Source organism: Leptosomus discolor, chromosome 19, assembly GCF_034619465.1.
Source record: "Leptosomus discolor isolate bLepDis1 chromosome 19, bLepDis1.hap2, whole genome shotgun sequence".
NCBI classification, from domain to species: Eukaryota; Metazoa; Chordata; class Aves; order Leptosomiformes; family Leptosomidae; genus Leptosomus; species Leptosomus discolor.
Window position 1 is genome coordinate 8,846,924 of NC_141409.1, and position 27,691 is coordinate 8,874,614.

The 27,691-nt window shown below is 45.2% G+C and overlaps 1 protein-coding gene across 2 annotated transcripts in view; it reads left to right on the plus strand.

The window, feature by feature from the left end:
• The first annotated feature begins 2,726 nt into the window (after positions 1-2,726).
• The window catches only part of NUP214 (nucleoporin 214), a 44,917-nt gene continuing 19,952 nt past the window's right edge, over positions 2,727-27,691 (plus strand). For both annotated transcript variants that reach the window (XM_086475568.1, XM_086475569.1), the window contains exons 1-25: positions 2,727-2,768; positions 4,366-4,561; positions 5,383-5,534; positions 5,797-6,001; positions 6,489-6,559; positions 6,900-6,963; positions 7,683-7,786; positions 8,384-8,490; positions 9,154-9,220; positions 9,809-9,932; positions 11,836-11,997; positions 13,076-13,532; positions 14,966-15,141; positions 15,806-15,897; positions 16,505-16,594; positions 16,972-17,121; positions 17,357-17,515; positions 19,672-19,775; positions 20,315-20,497; positions 20,979-21,070; positions 21,171-21,254; positions 21,590-21,835; positions 22,598-22,759; positions 23,702-23,810; positions 27,128-27,203. In XM_086475568.1, the coding sequence (XP_086331694.1) occupies positions 2,727-2,768; positions 4,366-4,561; positions 5,383-5,534; positions 5,797-6,001; positions 6,489-6,559; positions 6,900-6,963; positions 7,683-7,786; positions 8,384-8,490; positions 9,154-9,220; positions 9,809-9,932; positions 11,836-11,997; positions 13,076-13,532; positions 14,966-15,141; positions 15,806-15,897; positions 16,505-16,594; positions 16,972-17,121; positions 17,357-17,515; positions 19,672-19,775; positions 20,315-20,497; positions 20,979-21,070; positions 21,171-21,254; positions 21,590-21,835; positions 22,598-22,759; positions 23,702-23,810; positions 27,128-27,203 (3,474 nt within the window). The remainder of the gene's footprint in view (positions 2,769-4,365; positions 4,562-5,382; positions 5,535-5,796; positions 6,002-6,488; positions 6,560-6,899; positions 6,964-7,682; positions 7,787-8,383; positions 8,491-9,153; positions 9,221-9,808; positions 9,933-11,835; positions 11,998-13,075; positions 13,533-14,965; positions 15,142-15,805; positions 15,898-16,504; positions 16,595-16,971; positions 17,122-17,356; positions 17,516-19,671; positions 19,776-20,314; positions 20,498-20,978; positions 21,071-21,170; positions 21,255-21,589; positions 21,836-22,597; positions 22,760-23,701; positions 23,811-27,127; positions 27,204-27,691) is intronic.

A 27,691-nucleotide genomic window follows, 5' to 3' on the forward strand; every position in this document is an offset into this window, starting at 1 on the left:
GTGCTTGTCACGACAGGGTCCTAAAGGGCCTTGCTGCCAGACACTGAGTGTCTCTCTGGCAAAGCCCCTGACAGCAGCTTCATGGGTGCAAAGAAATAAGTGCCTTCTCTGCTCCATCCTACGCTTCCTTACTTCGGACTAGTTCTTCCCCTCCTGCCCTCACCAAAACACGAGTCAGGCTCCCGTGTCTGTGGCCTAGTCGCGTGCAAGGTGAATGTGGGAAGGGGTACGGACACCAGAGGTCTGCCTGCAGGGCCTTTGAGCTTGGAGGTGGGCATGGCTGACTGCAGGGAGAGCTCCTGGCCGCTCCGGGGGCTCAGCCTGCAGTCAGGTCTCCGTGGGTCCAACACCAGGCACTGCAAGGGAGGGTGATTACAGCTACCTTAGGGCCCCCCTTCCTGATACTTGGATCCCATCAGGATCATAACCTCTGACCGGGTGGTTGTTTGTCCTGTCCATCGAGTGCAGAAACGAGCCTGCTGTTATGCCTTTGCGGCCCCTCGGGAAGGCCTAGGGGGAAATTCAACCTTCAGGTGAAAGGAAGCTGGGTGACTAAACTGGGAGCCCTGCCAGACCAGTTGCAGATGAGGAGCTGTCCTCACACAGCTGCTCTGCTCCTGATTTCTGCAGATCTCCCTGTAAGTGTTTCAGTGTGGTCGCCTGGGGCTATTGGCTGCATTTCCCTGACGGATAAGCCCTGAAACCTGCAAAGTAAGAATGGCTGTAAGTGTGGAGTATGAGCTGGGAGCCAGAGGTAGCTGGGACTGTGCTATCCGCACTCTGGTTACTGCGGTGATTCTTGCTCCATACACAATTTCTGGAATCCAGATGTTTGCTCTTTGCCCTTTCCCCCTCTTTTCTTAAATGTTCTTGGCAGCTTTTAACTTTTTTTAAATCATGGTTTAATAAATAAAATTTTTGAAGGAAATACAGATGATTAACTCTACTAGGCTGATTGTTCCTGCCAAAGGCTGCACTTTTTTTAAAAAAAATAAATATTCTCACTACTGTTTGCATGAAAACCAAAACTGTAATGGAGAGAAACTACGAGCAAAAGCAGCACCAGTCTACTTTAAGGACTGAAAATAAATCTTCTGAAGCTACACTGTGTGTCAGTGTATTTAGTTTAGTCCCTCTGAAGCTCAGTCCATATGATCGGTTGCAGATTAAGTGAGCTGGTTTCCAAGTCTGTTAATATAAACCCTTAAACAGATCCTGGAGATAGGTTTGGATTGTCTTGATCTGATCTTTATCTGTAATAACTGACTGGATGCCATGGAGTTTGTGTTAGGAAATGCAGAGGCCACCTCCTGAAAGCTGTCTTTTTTGACTTACTGAAAGCAAGCAGGTGGCAGGGCTTGGTTTAAGGAATACCTTGTTTATGGAGAGCAGACACTTGTAATGCTTCTCTTGAAAGAGGTTGTTGGGTTTTTTTTCTATCCTCTGCTCTTGAAGCAATTGCCTGAGGTTCTTGTCTGCTGTGAGTTTATCAAAATGGAGACCAGGCTTCCTGGGGGAATGACTGGGTATGCTTTTTCTGTGTGTTCCTCAAAAGGGCAGAATTGCCCTTAGATGAGAGCCCTGTGTCTGCTTTCTGCTGGCTGTTAGCCTCTGGGAATGCACCTGCTTTTCTGAGCTATGTGTGTTAAAGCCATTGTTCAGTTAGAACCTAAAGGGAGCGTGTTACATGAGGGAAATTTGGATGTGGTTTGCCACATCTCAGGTCACTGCCCAGAGCCATCACTGGGTTTGTCTCTGTGGAAAACCTTGTCCTTCTGGTCCTGGAAAAGAGCAGCACAACCTGCTAGAGCTGGAAACAGCCGTTCTCGACATGTCCTTGTGCCCACAGGGTTAAGTGCTAAGGTGATATAGCCCCTGTGCTCACGCTCTCAGTTGGGGCTGAAGCCCCTGGACCTGAGGCAGGAGGGAGCAAGGAAAGAAACCCAGGTCCTGCTGTCACTGAAAAAACACACGCTGCTTTCGTGGGGCCCCAGCGCGCAGTCAGGCTGCCCCAGCTCACAGAGCTTCGTGCTGCCAGCTCAAGCACACGTCACTGGAGGTGCACAGGGACTGACCCTGAGCATCGGACCGCGTGCTCCCAGAGCACCCCACGCTACGGGAGTGGGGTTTGCTCAGCGCAGCAGCGACGCTGGACCTCGGCTGTGGGAAAGGCATGGAAGCCCCTCACCAAGGGCTGACGGCCAGGGGGGAGCAGCCGCCTGGCAGCCTCCACCGCTGCGCAGCCGGGAGAGCTGGCTTGCTGGCAGCCAGGCCCCATCCCCAGCGGGGCCTGTCCCCTCAGGACCTCCGGGGGCAGCCCCGTCGGGCCGGATCTCCTCAGAGCAGCGAAGGGCCGGCGGGTGCGGCCTGCAGCACCGGGTGCGGCCTGCAGCACCCGCCGCGACCGGGTCAGGCCGCCGCCTCCGAAAAAAAGCGTTGATTAGACACAGCCGCTTGCTAAGCCTCGCCGTGCGGGCAGGCTCTCCGCCGTGAGGGGCGAGTGTTTATCCTCGCAGCCTTTAGGCCCCGGGCACGGCGGGAGCCGAGCACCGCCGCCACGACACGGCGGGGCCCGCTGGAGGACTGAGGCCGCGGCGGAGCATCGAGAGCAGCGGCTAGAGCGGCTCCGCTGGAAGCGGAAGTAAGCGCACAGGCGGGCGCGCGGGGGTTTCCTGGCTACGCGCAGGGCGGCCGGGAGCGCGGGCCTCGGGGCTGCCGGCGCCGCCATGGGAGACGATATGGACGTGATCCCGGAGCGGGAGATGAAGGTGAGGGGCGGGGGAAGAGCGGGCGGACTGCGAGGGGGCAGCCCGCGGCGGTGGGGGGTTGGCACGGGCGTCCGGAGTGTGGGGGGGTGAGGGGTGTTTGGGCTCGGGCCGGGGGCGTTGGCTTGGGCCCGGAGGTGGGGTGACAGGCCGGGGGGGGGGGGGGCTTAGCTCGGGCCGTGAGGGGAACGGGGCTTGGGGAAGGCTTGGCCTGGGCTGCGAGGGGTGATAGGCGGTGGGAGGAACTTGGCTTGGGCCATGGGACTGCCAGGCCGGTGCTGTTGGCTCGGGTCACGGCGGGGGCCTTGTGAGGCATCTTTGTAGGGCTTGTGAAGCGCTTGAGGGCTTCTTAGCAAAGTCTGGCACAAGCCTGTGGAGGGGAAGATGGAGGGGCTGGCATGGCTTGTGATGGAGAGGGGTCTTGGTAACCCCTGGGGGAGGAGAGGCAGAACTTGAGAGCTGGAGGAACCTAATTTTGGGAGAGGAGTGACGTGTGTCTAAGTCTTCCTGTCAGCATGCCTTGTGCTGGGAACCTCCTGCTTTTGGGACCAGCATGTGTGGTTGTCTGCTGTGGGACGGTGTAAACTGAGGTTTTGCAGTGAGGCCTATCACTGTGTCTCCCTGAGCGTTACTGTGAGGCTGTGTAAGCAGGGAGGTGGAGGGACAGCTTCCTGAAGCCCATGTGGATCCTCGTGCAGCTACTTTCTGCTCAGGCACCTTCAAAAACAAGGGAGTTGGGCTGTTTATTTTGCAGAAGTTTCCAAGTTCCTGCAGCCTCCTCAGGTTGCAGGAATGTGCTTACTCAGTGCTTTGGCAATAATTTAGAAATAAACCACAGGTGCTTGGTTTGGGTTACTGGCTCTGCTCAACAGTTGGCGCCTTGGGAAGAGAGACTCATTCCTAAGGGGAACCCCAGGTTTTGCATGGTAATAGTGCAACTGCTGTTTCTTAATTCAGTTGGTGTTTTTTGAGTGTTTTTTTTAATCTCTTGCTCTACTTTTCTCTTCCTCCTTTTTCAAAAGGACAATGTAAATTATCCTTTACATTGTAAAGGAGAGAAACTAGTGCAAAAAAATAAGTCTGATTATTCAAAGTAATTCCTGGGGATAGGTGGAAGTACTAACTGTATCTGTTCTGTGTGTCATAAATGATGGTAGCAAGCAAAGATGTATCTAAGCAGATATGTGCTTTGTAACTTTATGACAACAAGTTTTAATTCAATTAAGTTGTATCTCTGCTTTGTCCCCTTCTTTCCTTTTTTTTTTTTTTCCCCCTTCTCTGTGCATTGCCTAGTTTTGGCGTGTTTCTGAGAGGGTTAGATGTCCTGGACGGATTGAACTCCCACAGGTTTTATGAACGTGGGTTGCTGTGAACCTCTGTTCAACCAATGGAAAAAACCATGGTGTAATCTCAGCCTTTCTTAGATGAGACAGAAAGTGGGATGGGATGGCCAGTGACAGCGTGGGGGTGGACCCTGCCTTGGCAGGTGTTTTGCAGCTCTCGTGGAGAGGCTTTTCAACTTACTGTCTTAGAGAAACTGAAGTAAACTCTTCCTCTTCGCCAGCATATGTACAGCTACTTCCCAACTCTCTTACAACAGGATTTTCAGTTCAGAGCACTGAAGAAGGTCCGCATCTTTGATGCTCCTGATGATCTTCCCAAAGAGCGCTCCAGTCTCCTTGCAGTGTCCAACAAATATGGGCTGGTCTTTGCTGGTGGAGGAACCAGCCTGCAGATCTTTCACACGAGGAATCTCCTCATGCAAAACCAGCTGGGAGAAGATCCCAATGAAATTGGTAAGGCACACTTAGGTCTCATGGTCTTTGCAGAGGCAGGTTTATATGGGTTTTGTGATATGGAGCTGTTGGCTTCTGATAACGGTGCTTGTCGTGCTCTTTTGTACGCTTGAAATTACCACGTTTTCTTGTTTGAGAGGGCAGGAACGGTGTTTGCTGTACATCTGGGTGAGATGAAGTACAGTTGCAGGGAACGTGTCACCAGGATGCTCGGTGCTAGCTCCTGTTCAAGCATCATTCACTTCTGGTCACCTGTGTTCAGTGCCATCCAGTGAGGTTGGCTGAGAACCAAAGTACCCCTTCCCTCGCAGCCACGCGCTGTCCTGGTAGCCAGTCTTTGGGCTGTGAACCTGTGCGTGCATCAGGGGGATGGAGTTCTCGCACTGCGGTATCCACTCTGACCAGACAACTGTCCTGCAAGAGAGGAAGCAATCACTGTTCCACCACCAAAGTGCAAAATACCCCTAAGTGCAAAATGGTTTTCATTCTCCCGTTGACCTTAGTAACTGCACCGTTCCAAGTGTTCGTGTGCGTACATAAGTAAAACTAAAGATCTGCCCACTTGTTTTCCCACCAGGTTGCTGAGGAAGGAAAGTGGAGTTTTCCTTTCTTAGGAATGTGGCAGCTCTTGAGACTATATTGGTAGAGGTGAAGGGATTTGCTTTCACCCAGTTTTTCCGCATGTCAGCTTTGAGAGCTGCTGTTAACAGGACTGGCGATTTTTGCATGAACTCGTTCTAATGGTGGTGTTTTACAAGAACAGTTCTTGCTATTGAAATTTGTCTCCTTCATTTTATCTTCCTTTCTTTTTGTGTTTTAAGTGGAGAATGTTGAGAGCACCTTAGTTCCCGTGAAGTTTCCTGTGCAACACCTGGCTCTAAGCTGTGATAATCTCACTCTGTCTGTCTGTATGATGTCCAGTGAGATCGGTTCCTTCATTGGCTTTTTTGATGTCCGCACATTCTTAAATCAGGTAAAGCATCTGTGAGGTGGGTTTGGTTTCTGTTGGGTTTTTGTTTGGAATACAGTAGGAGGAGAGGCACAGCTTGTGTGGGATTTTCAGTCTCTCTGTGGGAGATGCCTCGTAAAGGAAATGTTCAGTAAACTCAAAACCTGCTGCTTATTTTTGTCAGTCATTGATTCGTAAGAAGGTCAAAACTTCTTTGAATCATGACTTTGGGAGGACTTGGTTTTGTGCTCAGCTTTGACTATCGTGTATTTGTCTTTCCTAAAAGGCAAAACAGCAGAAACGTGCCTTTGCTTATCACAAACTGGCCAAGGACTCGGGAAGTGCAGCGATGGTCAATGACCTGAAGTGGAACCCCGCTAGTCCCGCCATGGTGGCCATCTGCCTGTCCGACGGCAGCATCTCTGTCCTGCAGGTCACGGACTCTGTGAAGGTGTACGCCACGCTGCCTGCCTCCGTGGCGGTTACATCTGGTGAGTGGCAGCCTTGGGTAGCGTACAGAGCGTCAGCCACTGAAGGGTAAAGCAGGTTGATAGGTGTAAAAAGACAGGCTGTTTGTCTCAGGAGGAGGTTTCTTAAAAAAGAAAATTCTTCACAAAAAGGAAGGATTTAAACTCCCCAAGACTCGGAAAATGTGTTGCAGTGTAACTGCTCTTGCCCAGTTTGTTGGAGGAGCTGCATCTTGTGAGTTAGTCTCAGATGTGCCCACCTGTGGTTGGTGCTGCCTCAGGCTTGACTGCCATTTCCAAGGAATGTCGTCATCTGTTGGGTTTTGATCTCTGCAGTCTTGCTTTCTCTGTGACTGGATGACTCCCTGCTTTTTTACTTAAGATTAATGATTTTTTGCAGGGGAAAAAAAATGTGGTTTTAATTTATCAGTCCTGCTTTTGTAGGGCCTTGTAACTCCAGTTCCTTAGTGCTAAAGAAATTCTCTTTCTCTTTTTTTTTTTTTTTGCTTAGTGTGTTGGAGCCCAAAGGGGAAGCAACTGGCTGTAGGGAGGCAAAATGGCACCGTGGTGCAATATCTGCCTGTAAGTACTGTTGGTAGTAAGGCCTTATGGCTGGTCACGGGTTTGCAATACGCTTTGTTCGCTTTGCCTCATGAGCTCCAGACTTTGGTCAGGTGGCCCATGGTGTGAGCCGTGGGAAGCTGCCCCAGCGCTTCAGTGATACTCAAGTGTCTTAGACCGATGTGGGGTTTAGTTTAAGGTTTGCACCTGCCCCTGAAAAGTCGTGATTTCAGAGTGGCACATGCTGAGTGTTAAAGAGTGGGTGAGTTGCTCTCAACCAGTCCTCTGGGCTTTCTCCAAAACCTACAGTTGCTTTATTTGTTGGCTTTTTCTTTGTATTTAAGAGTAGTTCTATTTGCAGAACCTGCAGGAGAAGAAAGTAATCCCTTGTCCTCCCTTCTATGACTCGGACAATCCTGTTAAAGGTACATCTTTGTATTTCTTTTAAACTTGTTTTCGCTTTTAAAATATTTATATTCATTCCTCCTCATGTTATTTTAGTTATAGCAGCTGTATACTGCATGGGTTACGTAATTATGTAATTTTAAAATATTTGGAAAAAAATAATTATCTGCTTTATCTCTCAGTTGCGTGGAAAAATGACCAGTCGTCCAGGGTCCTTGTCTATTTCTAGAATGTTTAAAATACGCATTTTAAAAGCTATTTTTTGCTCACCAATGTGATATAGACAGTGCTGTCACAAGTAATCCCCCTTTAGCATGAAGATTTCGGAATATGAATCCCATTCTCATGTTTCGTGTGAGTTTCGTCTCATCATTTTGACTCTTCAATAAAACATCAAAGCAGTGAGTTTAGAAAAGCGAAACACTTTGTTTGGGTATGACAGAACATCATCCATGTTCAGAAACATTGGGATTGTCTCGCCTGTGATATCGTCAAGCAGATCAGATACGTTGTTTTGGTTTGTGTTTGAAATTTCTGGGATCAAATAGTTTTTCCCCCTAACAAGATGGGTGCTCTGCAGACAAATGACTAAATTTTTTCATCTTGTTAGTTTACAAGTTAATGATTCCTTCTTTGTTTGTCATTTACTTTTCTGTGCTGTGCACGGTTAAAATCAACATACAAGGGAGTATCATTCTAAGGAGTTTCTGGCTGAAATGTTTATTTCCTTCTTTTTCAGTTCTGGATGTACTGTGGATTGGCACGTATGTCTTTACTATTGTGTATGCAGCGGCTGATGGGACCCTGGAGACACCTCCAGAAGTGGTCATAGCCATATTGCCTGTAAGTGCCAGTGAGTCACGAGGACAGAATGGTTTGTTGCTTGTTCTTGGGTTGTTTATTCCAATGGCAGGTGGCTTTTGTTATTCACATTGGCACCATGTAGAATTTGAGTTTGGTGCTACTGTAAATCATGGGTTTGGGTTTGAGGGGATTGAGTGGAGGAAGTAGTACCCACATGAAAACCAGGCAGTAACCTGTTCTCTGCTGAGATCAAACCGTGACTTCTGGCCTCTGCAGTAAACACTTGGAAGAAAACCTGATGTAGAGTCCTGACATTTTTTAGTGTGTGTATGTGAATTTTTTTGTTAGGTTGAGGAGATTTTTAGCCCTGATGATAGGCTCCTATTTAGTATCAGGTTATTCATTGCTGGGGGGATTGCGAGATCTGAATTCCCTGGTAACCTCTTCATAGCTCCCTTATCTTTTGGAGAAGGGTTTTGGTTTGTTTGCTTTGTTCTTTGGTTTTCAAGTGGTCTCGTGATGCCTGTTCTCTCTTGAAGTGTGTGGCAATTGTTGGTGTACCCTGATGCAGTTATATTCATGGGAGATTACTTGATTTCTGTGTTGGAAGGTAGATTACCAATGTTTGCCTTACAGAAAAAGGAAGAGAAGCGACCAGAGAAGTTTGTGAATTTCATGGAGCCTTGCTATGGGAGCTGCACGGAGAGACAGCATCATTACTTCCTCAACTATGTTGAGGAATGGTGAGTGGCAGGAATCATGGCAGGGGCTTTCCCTTGGTATGCGTGTCTGAGTGGTCAGTGCTTCTCTGGATAGTGTGTTCCTCCTTTTTGTAAACGATGTATTAGAGGAGTAGGAGAGAAATGAAATGAAATTGTTATTTTGAAAATGCTTTGTGAAAGTACAGCTAATTCCTCCTGCGTGCCCTATCTCCATGCCAACATACTCATTTTTTCTGGTGAGCATTCATGTGATTTCATGCAGGTACATAAAAAAGATTGTTTAACGTCTGTCATAACCATTTCCCTTGAGGTTGTAAGTCATAGGTTGGGTAAAGCATGACCTTTTGACTCACTTAATTGTGTATCTGCGTGAAGAAGCTGTTCCTAACTTTTCAACTACCTGACTTGGACCATCATTATTTATGATGATACAGGGTCTGTCCAATCATTGGTTGGCAAGGTGATTCAGCCCCTGGTGACTAGGTTTAAAGAAAAAAATATAAGCATGTTCTGTAGTGATGAAGCCAGTCATGTTTCCATCATCTTTGGAGGAAAAGTCAAGTTTATGTTGTTGTAACTGTATTCCTAGTTATGAATTTGTATAGATGATAATGAACTGTGGAGCTGGGGACGTTGCCGTGGATTGTCATGTTGGTTTTAACCTATTGGTGTCCGTGCTTACAGGGATCTAGTTCTGGCAGCTTCGGCAGCTTCCACAGAAGTCAGCATTCTTGCCAGGCAAGGGGATCAGGTAATACTTTTGTTCCTGTTGCATTTGTGCATATGTATCTCCTCTTTCTCAAAAATCTGAGCACGTATGACCTGTGTAAGACCCGGAATACAATGAGATGGTATATTTTTGAAAACCACCGCAAAACCAAACAAAAACCCCTTTATTTTTTACATCCGAGTTATACAGAATCTTAAGCTAAGCATAGTTCTTAGATGAACAAGAGATCCAAGTGACACAAAAGAGAAGGGATAAACAGAAACACAGTATGTTGTGAACCAAGTACCAGAAGTCTGGGTTTTGTGATTCATTTGTCAGTCTCAAAATTTAGTCAAGCTCACTGTTATAAAGCGATTCGTGTGAGGTCATCAGTTGAAATTACACGTTAAAAATGTCTGACCTTAACTCTGGCATGCGATGGTGTGTGAGAATTCACACACAAATCCATGAAGGGCCCCGATACTGCTGGCATTTGTCGATCTGACAAACTGAAGCAGACGCTCTCTAGCTTTTTTGCAGACTTATCTTTCAAACTGTAGTAGGCTAGAGTTCTGAAGGTGGCTGATCACAGGAAAGCAGTAGTCAAACTAATAATCTTACTTTTTTCAGAACTGGGAATCGTGGGTTTTAGAGGACTCCAGCAGAGCTGAACTACCTGTGACAGATAAGAGCGATGACACTCTGCCTGTTGGCGTTGCTGTGGACTACACCAGTAACATGCCTATCCCCATCAGTAAGTCTTGTTAGTCTTTCTTGTGACATAGTCCAGTAATAGCAATATATGAGATATTTTTAAGGGGCAGCCTGGTTCTCAGGGTTCTCGGAGATTGTTCTGAAAGGGACGCCAACACAGAGAATCCATCCTGCCTTTTTATACCAAGGCCACAGCACTCGTGGGCTGACTTCTGGGTAGGGATTCAAACGGCAAAGTGTTAAATACAGTTCTCAAAGGCAAAGCTTTCAGCGGCCAGGGATACTGTACTAACAGACATGGCAAACAAAGCACCTGAGTTATGTCTGTGTTTCACACAGCCAGGATAATAGCGAGTTTAAAGGAGTGATATTCTAACACGGGGCATTTCAGACTGCCTGTGAGGTTTTCTTGATTCTTGTAGCTTAGGTCGTTTTGCAGAACTGATGTGTATGAAGTACATTTGCAGTGATCTAAAGGAAAAGTGGGTTAGTTTCAAAGCCAGAAAAAGCAAAGATCGTTGAGGGGAATGCATAAGTTTTAATTCTGCATTAAAGCACAGGGCCTGTACTGACTGAACCCCGCTGTGCTTTACATCTAGCCAGTTGCATTATTGCTGTACCTTCTGTGCTGCCTGAAGGCTCTTCAAAGCACCGTGTCAGAGGCTGGAGCTGAAGATACGTCTGAGCTATTGTGCTGTACCTTTGGTGAATTCTGAAAACTCTCCCTTGAAACCCAGAGACATTGAAATAGAGATGCCTTCAGGCAGAGTGGAGGGTACTGCAGTCAGGAGTTCCTGAAGAGCACAGGAGGGTGCCGATTAGCTGAGAACTTTACCTGAATGAAAACCTACAGTAGGGAATTGGGGTCAAACTTTGTACTGAATGCCAAATTGAATTTGAAGCATTTTTTCTCTTAATCTATACAGTTATTGGATTAAGGAATCTTGTCGGGACAGATTTTTTTAAAGCCCAGGTTGCGCTGCCTTAGAGTTTTTTTAGAAAGGTTTTAGGAGAAACCTTTTGCTGACACATCCTCTGTGTACTCGGGAGTACAATCAGCTCGGTTTGGGCTGCGCCATAATTGGCTTTGCAGTTCACAGCAAGTTTGGGTTGCAAAGAAACCTCATGTGTCCTGGAGCTTGTTCCCATGTGGAAGCTGCCCTTCCCTAGCGTGCTTTTCCTGGAGAACCAATAGGTAGAGAAACATGGCCATCCACTGCACTGCCTGACAAACAGAGCACCGTGATTATAGCAGATTTTTCCTGCATCTTAATTTCTTGGGTTTTCTTGTTTAATTAAGCACAGTTAAACCATTATAGACATTTTTTTAGAAATACGGGGAGTGGTTTGGGGCCTTTACCTGTGCTGAGAATATTTGAACTGAAGCGGACTTCAGGCTCAAAGCTGCAGCTGCACAAAATGCCAGTATTTTATATCAGAGGTTCAGATCATCAGGATGTTTGTTTGATGTTGGCTTTCTTTAAAGTTAAAAAGCTTCCCATCTAGCAATTCTCTTTCGTACTTTATGTATATGAATGCTAATGATGTGACAGGACCCAATGGAATGCTGAAAGGCATAGAGGATTGAAGGAGGGAGCAGCGTATAGGCGAAGAAAAAGGACTGCTTCAAAGTCTGAAAAGGCTTGGGACAAGAATTCACGGGTGAAAGCTGGGCTTTGTCATTCAGGAGATGACATTTGATTGTTGAAATAACCCTTCATCTATGAATTTATGAAACATGAAGTCAGGAATAGGAAGGAATAAAGAAGGAAAAAAAGATAATTGGGCATTCACGGAGAAGCAAGGGAAAAAAGACGCAAGTGATAGCAAGAAGGGAGAAATGTAAGAAATATTGTGCTAAGCAAGTCACATGAAGGTGCCAGTGCCAGGATCGGAACAGGAAACTTTGGCTGCAGGACTTACATGTGTGTGGTCTCTGGCAGGTGATGACAAGACCCTTGCTCCAGCTCCAGTCCTGATCTTGCTCTCTACGGATGGTGTGCTCTGCCCGTTTTACATGATCAATCAAAACCCGGGGGTCAGATCGCTTATCGTGACCCCGGAGCCACTGCTGTTAGTAGGGGAGAGAGTTCCAAAGTCAGCAGGTAAGTGCTCCAGTGGGTTAGGGAAACACTTGCATTTGTGGATATTTGTCATCTTCATCTGTAAGTTTAATAGTTGGACATGTATGTGGTCACAGAAAATGTGGGTTTTTTTGATTTATAATGATAATGGGGAGCAGTTCTTCGGTGTGTTGTGCACCCAAGACTGTTCTGTCTTTTGTGCATCAGTGTGAAACTGTCTAGTCCTGTTCGTCAGGGGGATCTCAAGCAGTTTGCAGACTGTGCACTTAGGCTTTGCTGTGCAATCAGCCTTTGGAGAGCAGCACCAAAGCAATTCTAGGAGGCCCTTTGCCCAGCTTTGGGATATACAACTGGAACTGCAGCAGTGACTGCAGGCTCTGCCTGGGGACAAGGATCAAGCATGGGCAGACCCAGAGCATGGTCTGTATGCTGCAGAGAGGTGATGGTTTTACTCCATATGTGAGCTAAGGTGTTTGACTGCAGCAAAAGCTTGTTTAAACAATAGCTTTCTGCAGCACTGTGAAAATTGTGTTAGCGGGTGAAGAGTAGTAGTTTTATCTGAGTTTTATATGTATTGCCATGTACAGTGTGAAGTAGGCAGTTCCCTATGCCAGGGCAGGCAGGTAAGCTGATTGTGTTGCTGGTTTGCATGCATGCAGTAATTGCAGACCCGCTGTTTTCTTCCCTAAGCCCAAATTTGCTTCTCCTTCCCCAAACAGAGTGCTTATGTTTGGCAGTCTGCCTCTCTGCAGCACTGGCTGACTTGGGTGCTGACAGCCTGTTTTATTTGAGGTGTCAGGAACCTCATTAAAATCAATGGAGAAAGGTGAAGCCTTTTCACAGGAAATTCCAGACAACATTAATCTAGACAGACTGTAGTATTGATCATGGCTTGGACTTTGTGCAGTTTGTGTATCACTTGCTGGGTTTGGAGACTGGAAACCCAGCTCTGCCATCTCTCTTCCTCACTGCACCGTCTGTCCAGCGAGCGAGACGGCGCTGAACTGTCCCCATCAAACAGCGTTTGGCCTTGCAGCACCTTCTGCCGTTAGTCACCGCAGCCAAGTGAGTCTCATCCTTCCCATTTGTCTTTCTGCAGGAAGCACCGCGACAACTCCAACCACTCCTCCCAGTTCTTTAAAGCCTGACACAGGACCAGGGGTTGCTGCTTCTGCGCCTGCCTCGAGTCAGCCTGCTGCAGGGACGGGAGCAGCTGCTTTTTCCTTTACGCCTTCAGCCGTGAAGATGCCTGGCTCTACGGGCAGCGATCCTCCGCCTTACCCCTTTGCCACTGAGGCCTCCACACAAGCCCTGGCTCCCAGTCTGACTGGAGCAGCGACGTTTTCTTTCTCCTCGGCTTCTCCTAAGGCATCCATGACTCCTGCTCCTTCTGTAGGCACGACTACAGCTACTGCCACCTCCTTTTCGTTTGGATCCATGAACTTTAAACCAGCTGCAGACAGCTCACCTGGGCCACCACTCTCCACGACACCTGTTGCACAGAAGTCATCTTTTGCCCCTTCACCTTCTTCAGTCAAAGTGAACCTCAATGAAAAGTAAATAGATACAGTAGTTATTGCAGTGGCTGGATAATTGTTAAATTGCTCCAGGCATGGGCAATGTATGGTAGTTCTGAAGATAGTTTCTGGCTTTTTGCCCTGACAGCTGTTCCCCGTGCTCCCAGGAAGGCACTGAGGAAGCCTCTCTTTATCCAAGATGTCGCTATCTGGCTGTGAAAAGCCTCAGTGCTTCCCATGCTAGGCTACATGACCTTTAGAGGCCCCTTCCAAGCCAGTACATTCTATGGTTTTGTTCATGGGCAAAATACTAGTCAAGGGATGATGCCAGAAATTAGACTGATAATTTGACAAATTGCCAGAGACCTACTTTTTTCATATCTTTACTTCTTAGGCATCAAACAGTAACCCCATACCTTGGTTTGATGCAAATCATGGTTAAAGACTCTTGGGGAACACTGGGACTCGAAATCCTTTATGTCTCGGGCTGGTTTAGTGTGGTGGTGATAGCACAAGTTTCTTTGACTGTTTGTTCAAGGTTCCTTACCCCCAACCTAAAGAGTAGTTCGCAGAGCTGAGAGAAGCTGTATCCATAGCTGAGGGATTTCTGTTCCACTCGGTGAAGAAGGTATCAGACCTTTTGGTTTTGTTCTTAAATGGATGCTTGGTCACTGAACACAGGTTCTGAAATCTTCAAAGCTTGTTCATGCTGACTGAAAGAAATATTGATTAGAAACTATGCAAAATGGATCTGAGTGATGAGTGTTTTCAGATTTCACATACCCGTTCTTCCCTTCAAATCCTGAGACTTGCTCGTTGTTTTTGGAAAGAATGGTTTAAAACACAGAGCTGTGTTAATTGGAGCTGCTTTCAGTGGAGAGCAATTTTCATGCAAATGCATCATAAGAAATTTCTGATGGTTCAAATGATTAATTTTTAATTAGAAAAATCTTTACTACACCAGGATCTGATGGTAGCTCTTACAGCTTTTTAAATTTTATGTTTTGTATATAAAGCAAATGATACGCTTGTGAATTGGCTGAATATTTAGATTGGCTGCCTTGAGGAGCTGAGTTTGCAGATGAATAGAAATTCCTATTTTCCTGCAGAATTTCTGTTTGAGCCTTGCTGCGGGGATGGCACTGAAGGGCAGCTCAGATTTGCTGTAGTTGGTGCTTTGGTGCAAAATGATGAGGTGCATTTTGAAGCAGGATGGTGCTTTTTACTGGCATTTGGCTTTTGTTTACTGGGTGGGTCTGTGGTCGTGGTCTTTGTGGTTCCACATACTCAGAAATGAACCCGAATGGCTCTTTCCCACTCTCTCCAGAAGCTACACTTGCCATTTCTTATCTGGAGCTTGAGTTGTTGCTCATCCTAGAGGGTGTTAATTCATTAGAACTTGGTGCTTCATTTTGGATCAAGGAAGACAGCCAGGACCAGTTCAGAGCTGAAAGATGTTCTTTCTGTTGCAGGTTCGCTGCTGTAGACACCTCTACTCCCACTAGCAGCAGTGGTCAGTGCACTTCCACAATGTTTTCATTCTCAACCACGTCAAAAACTGCTTCTGGAGGTCCTCTGAGCCAGTCCACGCCCCTCGCAGCCTCTCCTACCACACCACTGAAGGCTTCGTCCCCTGTGTCTGCTGCAGGTAGGAGTCTGATGCATATTGTTGGGAATAGTGCATTATAAACAATGTTCTAAAAGTTTTGGGGACGTTTGGCTTCTTTCTTTCCTGATTTTCCTGCTGCTTTTCCTGATGCAGCAGAACTCTGGATTTGCACGCTATAATGATGTGACAGACTTAGTACTGATACTGAGGGCTCTTTCCATTTGTGCACTTGGTTCCCCAGAGAGCCAATTGTGAATATATTTGGCTTCCTAAGTTCATCCAGAAGTTCTGGCATTTTCAGTGCTCTGTATTACAGCTCTGATGATGAATGTTTCTGAGCAGTCACACAAATCGATGCCTTTCCTTGCATCTGGAGTTCAAAATGGTCACAAATGAGTTTAAATTAGATAGCGCTAATTTGTTAGCAGAAAAATACTCCATCTCTCAAATGATCATGTGACTGGGGGGTCTTGAGGTCCTTCAGGACCAGTACAGCCAGATATTGGAGAGTGCCAGTTGTTACTGTTAGCAGAAAAGTTGGATGGGAGTAAAGCAGCACCTAAGGAAGGTGTGGTTTTGCACAGGGGCCCGTACCACTATTGTTTTGGGATTTGACAGCGGTGGTTATGGGTGTGTCTGATCACAACCTGTTTTCTCGAGCTTTGTATAAATTAATGAATTGCTGTTCCTCTTTGAATTCCAGTGGCACGTCCTGCTCAGAATATGCCTTCAGCTACTTTATTGCAGAAGACAGCCAAAATCACTCCGTCTGCAGCAAAGCCAAGCTCTACTCAGGTAATGGGAACTTGAGAGGATTCTTTAGAGGGTGAATGTTTTACATGGCCCATAATTGCTTAGAATTCATTGGACCGAATGACTGTTCTTAGGTCAAAGAATTAACTAGCTTTTGGCATCGAAATAGTAGCAAATCTGTGGGACTAAAATGACGTTCTCTGCGTGTCTTCAGAGAGCTGTGTTTTGATGTATGTTGTCAGGACCAGAGTTGTAGAAACTAATTCTTTCTGTTCTTACGGAAATGAGGTTTCACAGCTTTTCTAATAAGCAGTCAGGAGATGCCTTGACTGTGTATTAAGAAAGATACCAAGTTTGTTGGATATTAAAATCAAAGCAGTAATACAGAGCAGCACACAAACATTTCCTTTGCTTTCATAAAGCTTCAGCCACGTATCTCCAGGTAATCTGCAGTCCTACTTCAGACATGCACGCACCAGTCTTAGTTTACTGTGGAGCTAGTAGTTATGCTTATGACAATTGTCTCCTTGGTGACTGGTGGCTGAATGGAGTTTCCATCAGAGGCCTTTTGATATTCTAAGCTCCCTGTTGCTAAGGATATATCCCTAATACTGGTTTTGGTTTTGGTTTGTGGTGTTATTTTTTCCAGAGCAAATCAGCACTCCCCAGCACAGCTTTAGAGAAGCAGACCCACCAGTGGAAGGACTCAGACCCTGTCATAGCAGGAATCAGAGAGGAGGTGAGTTTTTCAAGCAGTTTTCTTCATTTTAGAAGCTGTAAGACCGCTGCATAAGTACTCGGACACTTACTTTCAGTTCACCTATGTTCTGGTGGTGTCTGTCAGTAGTTTAGGAATCGTAATGGAGATTTTTGCCAAGATAATCAGCCTGGTTTGTAATTGCTGTTTGTGTGTCCTGCTCAGGGATCTTTAATTTCAGTTGCTGTGCTGGAAAATTTGAGTATCCTTTCCTGTTAATGTTCAAGAAGAATTTCCTGGTTTGGCTGCAAAGTGGCAGGTGTTTGTGGTGCAGTAGAACCATCATCCGAGAGCTGCGATGTTTGTTCCAGACCCTGCTGTGTTTCAGTGGCTGCACTTTCTTCCGCTTGACTTTGTAGATTGCCCATTTTCAAAAGGAGATGGAGGAACTGAAGGCCCGAACTTCCAAAGCCTGTTTCCAAGTTGGTACTCCAGAAGAAATGAAGATGTTGCGAACAGAGTCAGATGATCTTCACACCTTCCTCTTGGAAATTAAAGAGACAACAGAGGTGAGCAGCGTATCTCCAAACTGTTTAGCTCCCCAGCAATGACTGTTCCTCACCTGATGTTCCTACTTAACCTGCTAAAGCTGAACTGATGTAGATGGAACATCTGACTGTGCTGCTTTAATGTGGGGGTGACATTTGCATTTGTGCTTTCAGGCAGACACTTGCAGAAACCCCTGTGCTAGAGACGGCAATGAAAAAACACTACTTTGAACCTCTGTTCTATTTCTGTTTGCAGTCACTTCACGGAGATATTAGTATTCTGAAGACAACCTTGCTGGAGGGATTTGCAGGGTTAGAAGAGACTAGAGAAGAGAACGGCCAGAATCGTAGCTCGAGCTATTTACACTTGCTCTATAAGAAACCTTTGGATCCCAAGAGTGAAGCACAGCTTCAGGTATGAAGCGTGTCAGCCAACCTCTAATTGAGAATTTTAAATACAATAAAACTGAGGGTTGCATGTGCAAGTGCCCATCAGTTTTGTTCTGCCCTGGGCATTTGCTCTCTTAACATAGTCTAGTAAAAGTGTGATGAGCTTGCAAGACATGCTGAAAATCCTCTCCTGATGTTCCTCTATGTTGCTGCTATTTGCAGTGATGATTCAAAACTCCTGCTGAAGGGAAGTGGTTTATTCTAAGCTTAGAATGTGGCTCTTGACATCCTGTTCCTTCTCAGCCTGTAGTGTTTGCTCAGGGATTTCAGTTAAAAGAATATGGTTTTATTTCAACACTTTGTAGAAGAGTTCCTGGAATTATTTTTATCTTCAGCGAGCGCCTTATGGAACAATTCGATGATTTATTTTGACTTACAGAATTGTGTGGTTAATTTCATGGATGGCGGAGCATAAAGCTAAATGCTATTCTAAAAGCTGGAGCACAAAGGAAAATAACCAGCAGTACATAAAGAGGCTTTCAAAGATATGAAAGAAACTAGGGATGAAGCACTCTTTGTTACAGCTCTGGTGATGAGAGGGCTATTTAACCATAAGCAAAATAGAGTGAATGTGTCCCACAAATGATACTTGGTCTTTTATACCCTGATAAGTTCCCCTCAAGAAGTCTGACTAGCAGGCTGAAGACATAATTGAGTATCATCTTTGTTACAGTAGGCATCAAGAGCACGCACACAGACAGTTACTAGAAATCAGCTGACATGAAGTAATTTCTCTTAGGTCTGATCGCTAATCTTCACCTGGATTCTGTAGATTGATTCACAGTCTGATTGTATGCCTGCTTTGACCTCCAGTGTGTCTCTGACATTTCAAGCTCATGCTTGTGACTTCAGAGAGATGGTAGTCTTAAAATGCTTGTTTCACTGATGTAGGGAGAGGATCATGAGGAAAGAATAACAGAATGGGAGAGAAGTGGAAGTAGATTGGAATGCAAGAAGACAGCTTTTAGGTCAACTTTCTGAAGGTTCACGAGAAAGACGGCTCCAGTCTGACTCTTAAATTTTGTTCAGTCTACATCATCCCCATTCTGCTGGGTGAGCAAAGCTCACGTGATCAACTTCACCTGTTAGTTTTCAGTGAAGTTTTAAAGATCCTGAGGCTTTTCTGCTGCCCAGCCACGTTGATTTGCTGTCCAGAGAGCTGCTGCTATATAAGGCTCATAGTGGCTAGAGACAGGCAACCCATGCTTGATAGCGTGTAGCACTAAGCCCCCAGGAGGACTGGATTTGGTTTCAGGTTGGGTATGTCACATTAGAATTTCATTCTATTTCTTGAAAATAGTTCCAGTGGCATTTTTCCCAAGCTGTGTTACTTGGCTGCTTCATCCTTGTGAGCATTCTGTTGAGATGAGCTGAAACCAGCTGCAGTTTCCATTCCCCTTTACGAGATCAGAGTTCAAGACATGTTCATGCCATGACAGGCTGGAGGGATGACAGTAATGAGACCGAATCCTGGTTTTGTTTAGGGAGCAGGGCTTGTAGCCAGAGGTCTCTGGCTTAGTTGTGGCAGTTGTGCAACTATGTGGTCATGGCTAAGTCGCTTTACTCTCTGTGCTTTTTTTTTTTTCCTTTCCTACCTATAAAAATCAAGTTAATTCCTCGCCTTAATGTGGGAGTTGTAAGCATTTGTGAATGCTTTCATGAATCATAGTCTGTGAACGCTGGTATCCTAGAGCCACGTGAACAGCCTGCAAAGCTTTGATCACCTATAATTGTTATAAAAGTTTCAACATTGTAAAATGGGACCAAATGACTCATGTTCTGGAATTGAGACTTGAAATAAGGTTTGTGTTGTATAATGCCTGATGTTTGTAGAACCCTTTCTGTAAAGACCTAGCAATGTTTTGCAAACATTATGGAGAGTATTATTTCTAGTTGAGAGCTGGGATAAAATGTCCAGACCAAGCCCTGTGGATACCCCGTTGATCGATAAGTAGACTTTTCACTATGTTGGGTTCTGTTGTGCTGATAAAACTTTCCAGGCAGAAATTCAGACAAGTGCCACATGGCTTGGACTGAAGGAGCCCGAAGGGTCTTCAGCTTCTTCAACTGAAACTGAGATTTCTGAAGTGAATTAAAAGCTGACTTTATTTTGCATGGTAGGAAATTCGACGCTTGCACCAGTACGTGAAGTTTGCTGTTCAGGATGTGAATGACGTTCTGGATTTGGAGTGGGACCGGCACCTGGAACAGAAGAGAAAGCAGAAGTAAGTACCTGAAATTGAATGCTGTGAGGAACTGTAAGGAACTTGTCAGTGAATCGAGCGTTAGTCTAGTCAACAGGCAAAAGCCTTTTTCCATTTAACAGTATGATCTTTTTCCAAGGGGATCTAGGAATAAAGCTTGACTGAGACACCTAATGGGAGCTATAGGTTCAGACTATTTGGCTTCTTATATGCTATAAGCTTGCTGTGTCTCTGTGTACAGTGTAAACAGTGCTTATAGAAAAAACTGTAAAACAACCTTTGTAGAAACCAGATCTGTCCATTGGTGGTAGCTAATGAAACCTTTCTAATAAATAAAACATCTTGAAGTAAATGAGCTAAATGAATAAACTTGCAGCATGTCCAATGGAGAAATATGCATTTGAGATGAACTGAACTGCTTTGGTGTTCAAACAAAGCCACGTTTGACCTCGTGGAGTTCAAATAGCTGGGATCACTAAACTGCTCTGTGTGTGCATGCCTGCTTGTGGCCGGTTACACAGAATGGTCCTTAGCCCTGTCTCTTGATCTGATGTCTTAAGGCGTCTGATAGTTCCTGAGCGAGAGACTTTGTTCAACACCCTGGCTAATAACCGGGAAATAATCAATCAGCAGAGGAAGAGACTAAACCAGCTCGTGAACAGCCTGCAGCAGCTCCGACTGTATAACCAGACGTCCCAGTGGAGTGTTCCCAGTGACGCGTCTTCTCTTAGCAGTGCTCAAAGGTATGTGAAACACGAGTTCCTGAGTGATGTTGACACTCCTGTCTTGCCCCCAGCAATGTGCAAGGGTGCATCCTCCAAAGAATGAGATTTTATGGACATATGGGAGGACAGGAGGTCCTAAAAATGATATTATACTACGCTCGGGTGATATAGAAGCTTATTGGTTATATTCTGAGAGACACTGTTCGGTGCTTATCAAAAACGTCCCCTAAAAGTTATGTATTCTATAGTAAACAGGATAATAGAGTCCCAGGCTGAGGTACTGCTGGTTGTCTGTCTGAATTCAGGGGGAGAAGTGAATGGCTCTTGGGAGTTTCCAAAATAAAGATGCATGTGTTTTAAATAGCACAGTATCTAAAGAAGCCAGTTGTTCTTCCAAATAAGCCAATGGTTCGAGTGGCTTCTTTGGCTCCCTTTTGTTCCTGAACTGGTTGGTTTCTTTCTGCTGATCATGATTTTTCACTGCTCTGCCTTGTCCCAGTTTTGACAGTGACCTTGAAGGCCTGCGCAGTGCCTTGATGAAAACTACCTTGGAATCCCGTGTCAAACCCAAACCTGTGCCTAAAGTACCTGGTAATTTATTCTTTCTTTTTGGCATTCACATCATAGATGTGAATTACTTTGTTTGACTTGCAGTTTAATCATAGGCTAATAACTGTCTTTGGTTTTCCAGCTAAATTATCCCCCGTGAAACAGGCACAGTTGAGGAATTTCCTAGCCAAGAGGAAAACTCCACCAATTAGGTCAACAGCTCCAGGTAAACCTTCAGTTACCATAGACTTCTGAAATGCTTTCCGGGAGGGTGACTTACCTGCTGTGGGAATCAGTCCTGAAGTTAGCTTTGGCTTCTCACTCGTCAACCCCTGCTTCTTATTTCCTGTTTCCCCCATCCCCATCCTGTTCCCCAAAGTAAGAATTTCCTTTGGTTACCATCTTGTTGAAGGCTGCCTTTCCTGGCAGTTAAGAAGTCAAATCCCATCAATGCAGGATTAAAACATGCCAATCCTAAAACAGGTTGTCTCTATCTTGCCTGTTAGGCTGGATGTTCCCTCAACTTAATACACACACATGATTTTGTTTCTGATATTGCAGCAAGTTTGTCCCGATCTGCCTTCTTGTCCACAAGATATTACGAAGATTTGGATGAAGTCAGTTCAACATCCTCGGTTTCTCAGTCGCTGGAGAATGACGACTCGCAGGCAGTGGACCAGGAAGAAGAGGCTGCTCCAGTCCAAGTCCCCCGTCATGCTCCTGTGGTCCGTACTCCCTCTATCCAGCCTGGTTTGATGGCTCAGCCTCCAGCCTTTGGGAAACAGCACCTCTCCCTGGGTTCTTTGCGTGAGTTGTTTTTGCAATGTCTCACCAACAAGAACACATGCAGAATAGGAATCTTTAACCACTGTATCCATTGCCAGTGCTTCAGGTCCTGGAGAAGTGAGAGTGCAGCATGCAGATTTATACTGCCAAGTTTCCAGAAGCAGTTAGCAGAGTGGTATTGTCAGGAACTGAGCTCAAAGTGCTAAAATACCTTGATTCATTGACTGTGTTTTTCTGATAGCCTGTTTCTTTCAGATAGTACTGACCAGCGTTGTCTTCCTATAGTAATTTGCCTTAAGTGTATGCCATTAGTTCTTAAAATAGTGCCCGAAGACCAGGAGACTGAAGTACTACTGCATTTGGTTGATGTGGCCAGCATTAGGAGTTCTGAGCCCAGTGAGTCACAGTAAGAACGATATTTGCATACATTCAGTTTTCCTTGTGCGAAAGAGGGGTTTTTTTAATCTCTGTAGCCAGAGAGAAAAGTAAGGTGTCAGCAGAAGTGTCTGTGACAGCCAACTGAAAGTCATCTAATGCATTGAGATGACAGCTATTGAGACTTACTTGCTGAATTCATTAGGATATACAGAAACTGCCAGGGACAGACTGTTGTTGATTGTTTAAAAGGCCTGCACATCAGTCTTGTCAGAAGGAAGCTGTGTACTTAGAGGAACCGTAGTTCAGCAAAGGCTTTCAAGTCTCCCTGGTTTTGTAGAGATATGGTGAGCCCCTAACACTCTGTGATTCTGTGAACTGTAATGTTTTTGTTCATTTGTTTTTTAGTGCCTACATCTTCAAACAGAATTATACCACAAGGGGCAGACAGTACAATGCTTGCAACAAAGACTGTGAAACATGGGGCCCCTGCTCCCACTGTCACTGTTCCAGCACCACAAGCTGCTGCTGCTGCAGCTCTGCGGAGGCAGATGGCTAACCAGTCCCCAGGTAAAAGGATGGCTAATTGCCCAAGTGACCTCTGAGCAGCTGAATGTGGCTTTTACAGGAATTTAGTGGTCTCAAAGGAGAAGATCATCAAATAAAATGTTCACAGATCAGTATTTGTTGCACTTCTGAGCTGTCCAGTGTTTCTTTGTCTTCCTTCTTAGTGTAAGCTGCTAGTACAAAATGTCTGAGAAACTCCCATCACAGGTTTCTTTGTACCTTTTCTCATCTGTGCAGTGGCAGAAATGTCAATGACTCATAGGAGATCCTGGCGTGGCCATTGATCTGTGTGCAAGAAACCGTTGGCAAGCAGAAAAAGGATGTCACTGGCCTATATTGATGACTCTTCATTATTAGCCATGCAATTAAAGATCTGACTTGTAAACCAATGTTAATCTTGAAAAGTTAAAGGTGAACTGTTGAGTTAAGCGTTGTATCTGCTTTTAAAGTTTTGAGTTGACAGGAGAAAGGTTCCCCAGTTTAAGCTTTTCTTGTTTGGTTTTAGATATTTCTTGGTGCTTCCCCAGTACTTGCAGCATCAGTGCAGAAAAGAAGCAAAACTCAGTTACTGGTAGGGGAATCGGATTAGTCTATGATCCTTGCCCAAGGAGAGCCTAAGTGCAGAAGGTGGACTAGTAACGTGAATTCTGGCAGAGGCTGGGGTGTAACTCCACAGATAATTTCTGTTAACCTAAGATGTTGCAATGTAGGTAAGGGAGAGTTTGTAAGAATAATTAAGTTTGGGCAGCTAACAACGAAAAATGTACCAACTCCATAGGAAGCTGTCCACTTCTTTGGTGTCCTGATTGAAGGCTGAGATACCAAATCTTGGATGGATTTCTTCTGGAGTAACTCATAGGCACAATATTGAATCAAGGGCTTAATATGGAGGTCATCTTTACCTTTTTTTTTTTTTTTTTTCCCCCTCTTCTTTTTTCCTTAAAGCTGTAAGCACCTCCTTGACTGAATCGACTCTGAAAAATGTTCCTCAGGTGGTGAATGTGCGGGAACTCAAGACTGGTGCCTTGACTCCAGCTGTCTCTGCGGTAATAGGGTGAGTGGGTGCTTCTCGTCTTTCTGGTAGCCTTTGGTAACACTTGCAGTAGAGCACGTCTGCCAGCGGGGAGCAGCAGTAGTATTTTACAGAGTCTGACTGTGTAAGAACTAAAGTGGATGCACTTAGAGAAGAGCATTGGTTTTGTGAAATGAAAGGAAAAAATATTTTCTTTCCAGGTCATTCAAGGATTTGCTAATGGCTTGATCTGAACAAACGACTCGACCAGTATTAACTCCCTCTTCCATTAGTCTGTGAAATGCGCTTTAGTGCATCCTCTTCTTTTGGGGTCCAGCAGTTTTACTGCTAATATGTACTTTGGATCTGGTATCTCTCCAGTCACTACCTCTGTTCTGCCTCTTTCTGTGGGGGAAGTGCACCCCTCTGTCACTGGGTGTGGTGTGTGGCCTTAAGCTGTCCAGATGGTGTTCCTTCTCCATTGTCATCCATTACAGAAGAAACCTTCTCTGGAGTTACGCCTCTTCTATCTGTTCCCACATTCACCCCCTGAGGGTAGGGAGAGCTGTGCTCTGGCTTTTCTGGAAACTTGTCTCAAATTTTTCCAATCAGGGTTGGGTGTCTGTAGAGGCTAGTCACTTTGAAAAAATGCAGAGCTGCAAGGCTGTCTTCCTCGTGAGTAAATCATGAATGTTGTCTGCTGGTATTTAACCTTGAATTTGTTAAGATTTATCGTGAGTTAGCTGTAACACTTGGCTTTCCTGCTTCTCTGCCTCCTGCAGACAAAGCCAGCTCAGCTCATTCCAGAGATTTCTGTCTTATCACCAGGCTCTGTCACCAGCCACAGAACTAGTCCTTTTCCCTGTCATCATAACGACCTTGAAACTGTCTTTGCTTGAAGTTCCTGCTGTGGCTTAAGACAAGATAACACATGGCCGTTTCTGGGCTGGGGAGGCAAAGGCACGACTGAAAAGTCTGAGCAAAGTTGGGCTTACTGCATAAAGCAGGATAAACACGCCACATACATCTGATTATATGTCCACGTGGAGTTACAAATGCTTTATCCATATAACTGTGGGCTATATGTGCAGCTCCTGGAACAATTTCTGTTGTCTAGTGCTCTTCACGTGTGTGTATACTCCTCACTGTCAAAGAAAAAAGGTGAACATCCTTTGATGCAGATTTTCAGAGAGGGAACAGAGTCTTACAGTGGCCACACTGAGCTGCTGACCTTGAAATTTACTTCATAGTTTCTTGTGCATTTTAACTGAGAAACAGTTTGGGAGCTTTTTACGATTTTATTTTGTCCTAAAAGTGATAAACTGAGAGAGGGAAGGGCAGTGCTACATCTTTTGAACGTAAAATTTGCAAACAGCTCTGCTTGGGCAATTTTGCTAAAAGCAGTGTTATGACAGGGAAGAGTTCTCCGCCCTTTGTCTCTTCAAAACTGTGATGAAAAAAGTAAAGAGTAGTGGCTGGACATAGACAAGGACATGAGTGAGCGATACATATCTGAGATTGTTTTTCACTTGAGCTGTAGTTAAAGACGTGTTTTACTTTCAAGTGGTTGAGACTGGCAGTATTGATTGACCTCTCTAATTTATAGAGCACCAGCTAGCTTGGTGTCTTGAAGGCTTTTTACAGGCTTATTTTATAGCTGACCTCATAAAAATGTACTCTTTTAAAAATTCTACCCAAATGAACCATGCCTGCCCGTCAGATTCAGCGCTAAAATAAAGAGCATTCACCCAGCAAAGTTAATTCATCGGTTTTTGCTACTTCAGACATCCCAGCTCTCTTTTGCTGCCACAGCACTCTTTTCGGGTTGTTAAGCAGTAATGATTTTTCAGTTGTTATCAATTGTTCAATGGCCCGTGGCTAGATGCGTTGGTGGTCCCAGGCCAGTTACTATATAGAGTTTTCAATGCAGAAAACCCCTCTTTCCACAACTGAAGTCAAACCCATCATTTTCGTAGCCTTATCAGAGAAGCTGTGGGTCAAGTGATCTCGAGACTTTTCTGGGGAAAAGGTCCCACCCTATCAGGATTTTCACAGACCTTCTGTTGTTTTCTTCTGTGTTCAGGGTTCGTATGAACTTGAAATTTACAGCTGCACCTTCCCAACGTGGACTTTTTCCAGTGCTAATCTGAAGTTTTCTTTGTTTGCTTTACTTCTGCTCTGGGCAGAGGGCAAATCTGGGATGTGCAATGTAGGCAGAAGAGCACTCATTGCTGGAAGGAAGGACTTACTAGTAATGCAAAGCTGTTTTAAGGCACAAAACCCCATCCAAGACCAAATGGCTACGCAAAATTACAGTTTCGTGTGTGTCACCTTCCTTTGGAATATCATAGGAAACTTCTGGGAATTGGCCTGTAGCTGACCAAATAGTAAATGCAGTTTGGGAGTGCTCGTGCTTTAGGAGATATACAACTTTTGACACCCAGGTTCCCTTACTGTCTGGGATTTGCAGCCTCAGCCCTTTCTGTAGTATGGAGGTGGCTTGTTGCCTTAGGGAACACCTGGGCTGAGTCAAGATGGAAAGAGCCTGCTAGGATAAGGGAAGGCTGGCCTTTGCCACCCAAAGAATGCAATCAGTGTTAAACTTAAGCTTCTGAAAGCTTCTGGTATTGGCCGTTTAAGCTGCTGAACCTGGTGAGCCGAAGACTTGAGGAGATGCTAAAACTCCCCGGCTGTTCCCAAGTTGCAGTGATCTGGCGTGTTAATGCCTGGTGAAGATGGTTCACCACAGAAGTAGCTGCTGTTCTGCAGCGATTGTCTGTGGGCTCTGATGTTGTACAATTTATTTCATGGTCAAAATCCCCGAACCTATAATGTAGAATATAGGTTAATTTTATCACAGTTCTTGCCATGACTTCATTAATGTTCATACTACACTTAAAAGACATGAAGTGCTTCCCACCCCCCATCCTCCACCCAGCTTTGTCTCCTTGCTCAGCGTTTCTGAGAGTTGCATGTACTTGTCTGGGTTCCACACTACAAAGGAAGCTTCTTAAATTTGTTATCCACTAAGCATAAAATTGTAATCCCTTTACCTGCTGATTTTTCATCAACTCCCTGTAAAACAGAAAGGCCTGGCTCTCTTCAGAGACAAGAGTATGTGAAGAAGACTTGATCGTTTTAAGTCTAGAGCTTTAAACACATTTGCAGACTTCTTTGTTAAATGTGCCTGATTCATTTAAGAGGTTTATTCTCTAATCAGATTTGTTCGTTTGGAGTCGTGTGTGGAATCTTCAATAGCGGTGGTTGTTCAAGACTTCTGGAAGCTGTGCTTTTAGAGAGGCGAGGAAATCCTCGTTTAGACTAGTCATTCACTTAACGTTTTAATTTTTCTTTTTAAGATCATCTGTACCTCACTCTGCAGCCCAGGCAGTCCACCAAGTTTTGGCAACTGTTGCTACAAATCAAGCTAAACAGGTATCTCACCCTAGAACCCTTTCCCTGGGGAATACTGTACCTGGGCACGCTCAGCACAGTTTGGGGGTTTAATTGTTGGTGAACAGGTCATCTAAAAATCTCTTTTCACGGCTTGCCCCGCGTTCTTGGCAAACCATTTATTTATCTGTGACCTCGACAGAGTGATGCTGGGCATATCTTTGTTATGTCTTGCCTTTTCACTGTCTTGAAGACTTGCAGCCTTGCAGCAGCAAGGGTCACAACTAACAACAAAGGCAACTGTATTAGGTGGATGTACCTAAATTTCACCAAAAGAAAAAAGCACTAGGCAATCAAGGGAGAGAGTAGTTTACCTACCCTGTTATTCTGCTGAATACATTTCTTGTTGGTCGACAAGCTGCTAGGTTTTATGTCCACACATCAAAAAACCACACAGCGCTCCTTGTCCACTGGAATCACTGAGCTGTGCCCATGGAGGCTTACTGGCCTCTGCGAGAGATTTGTTGAAA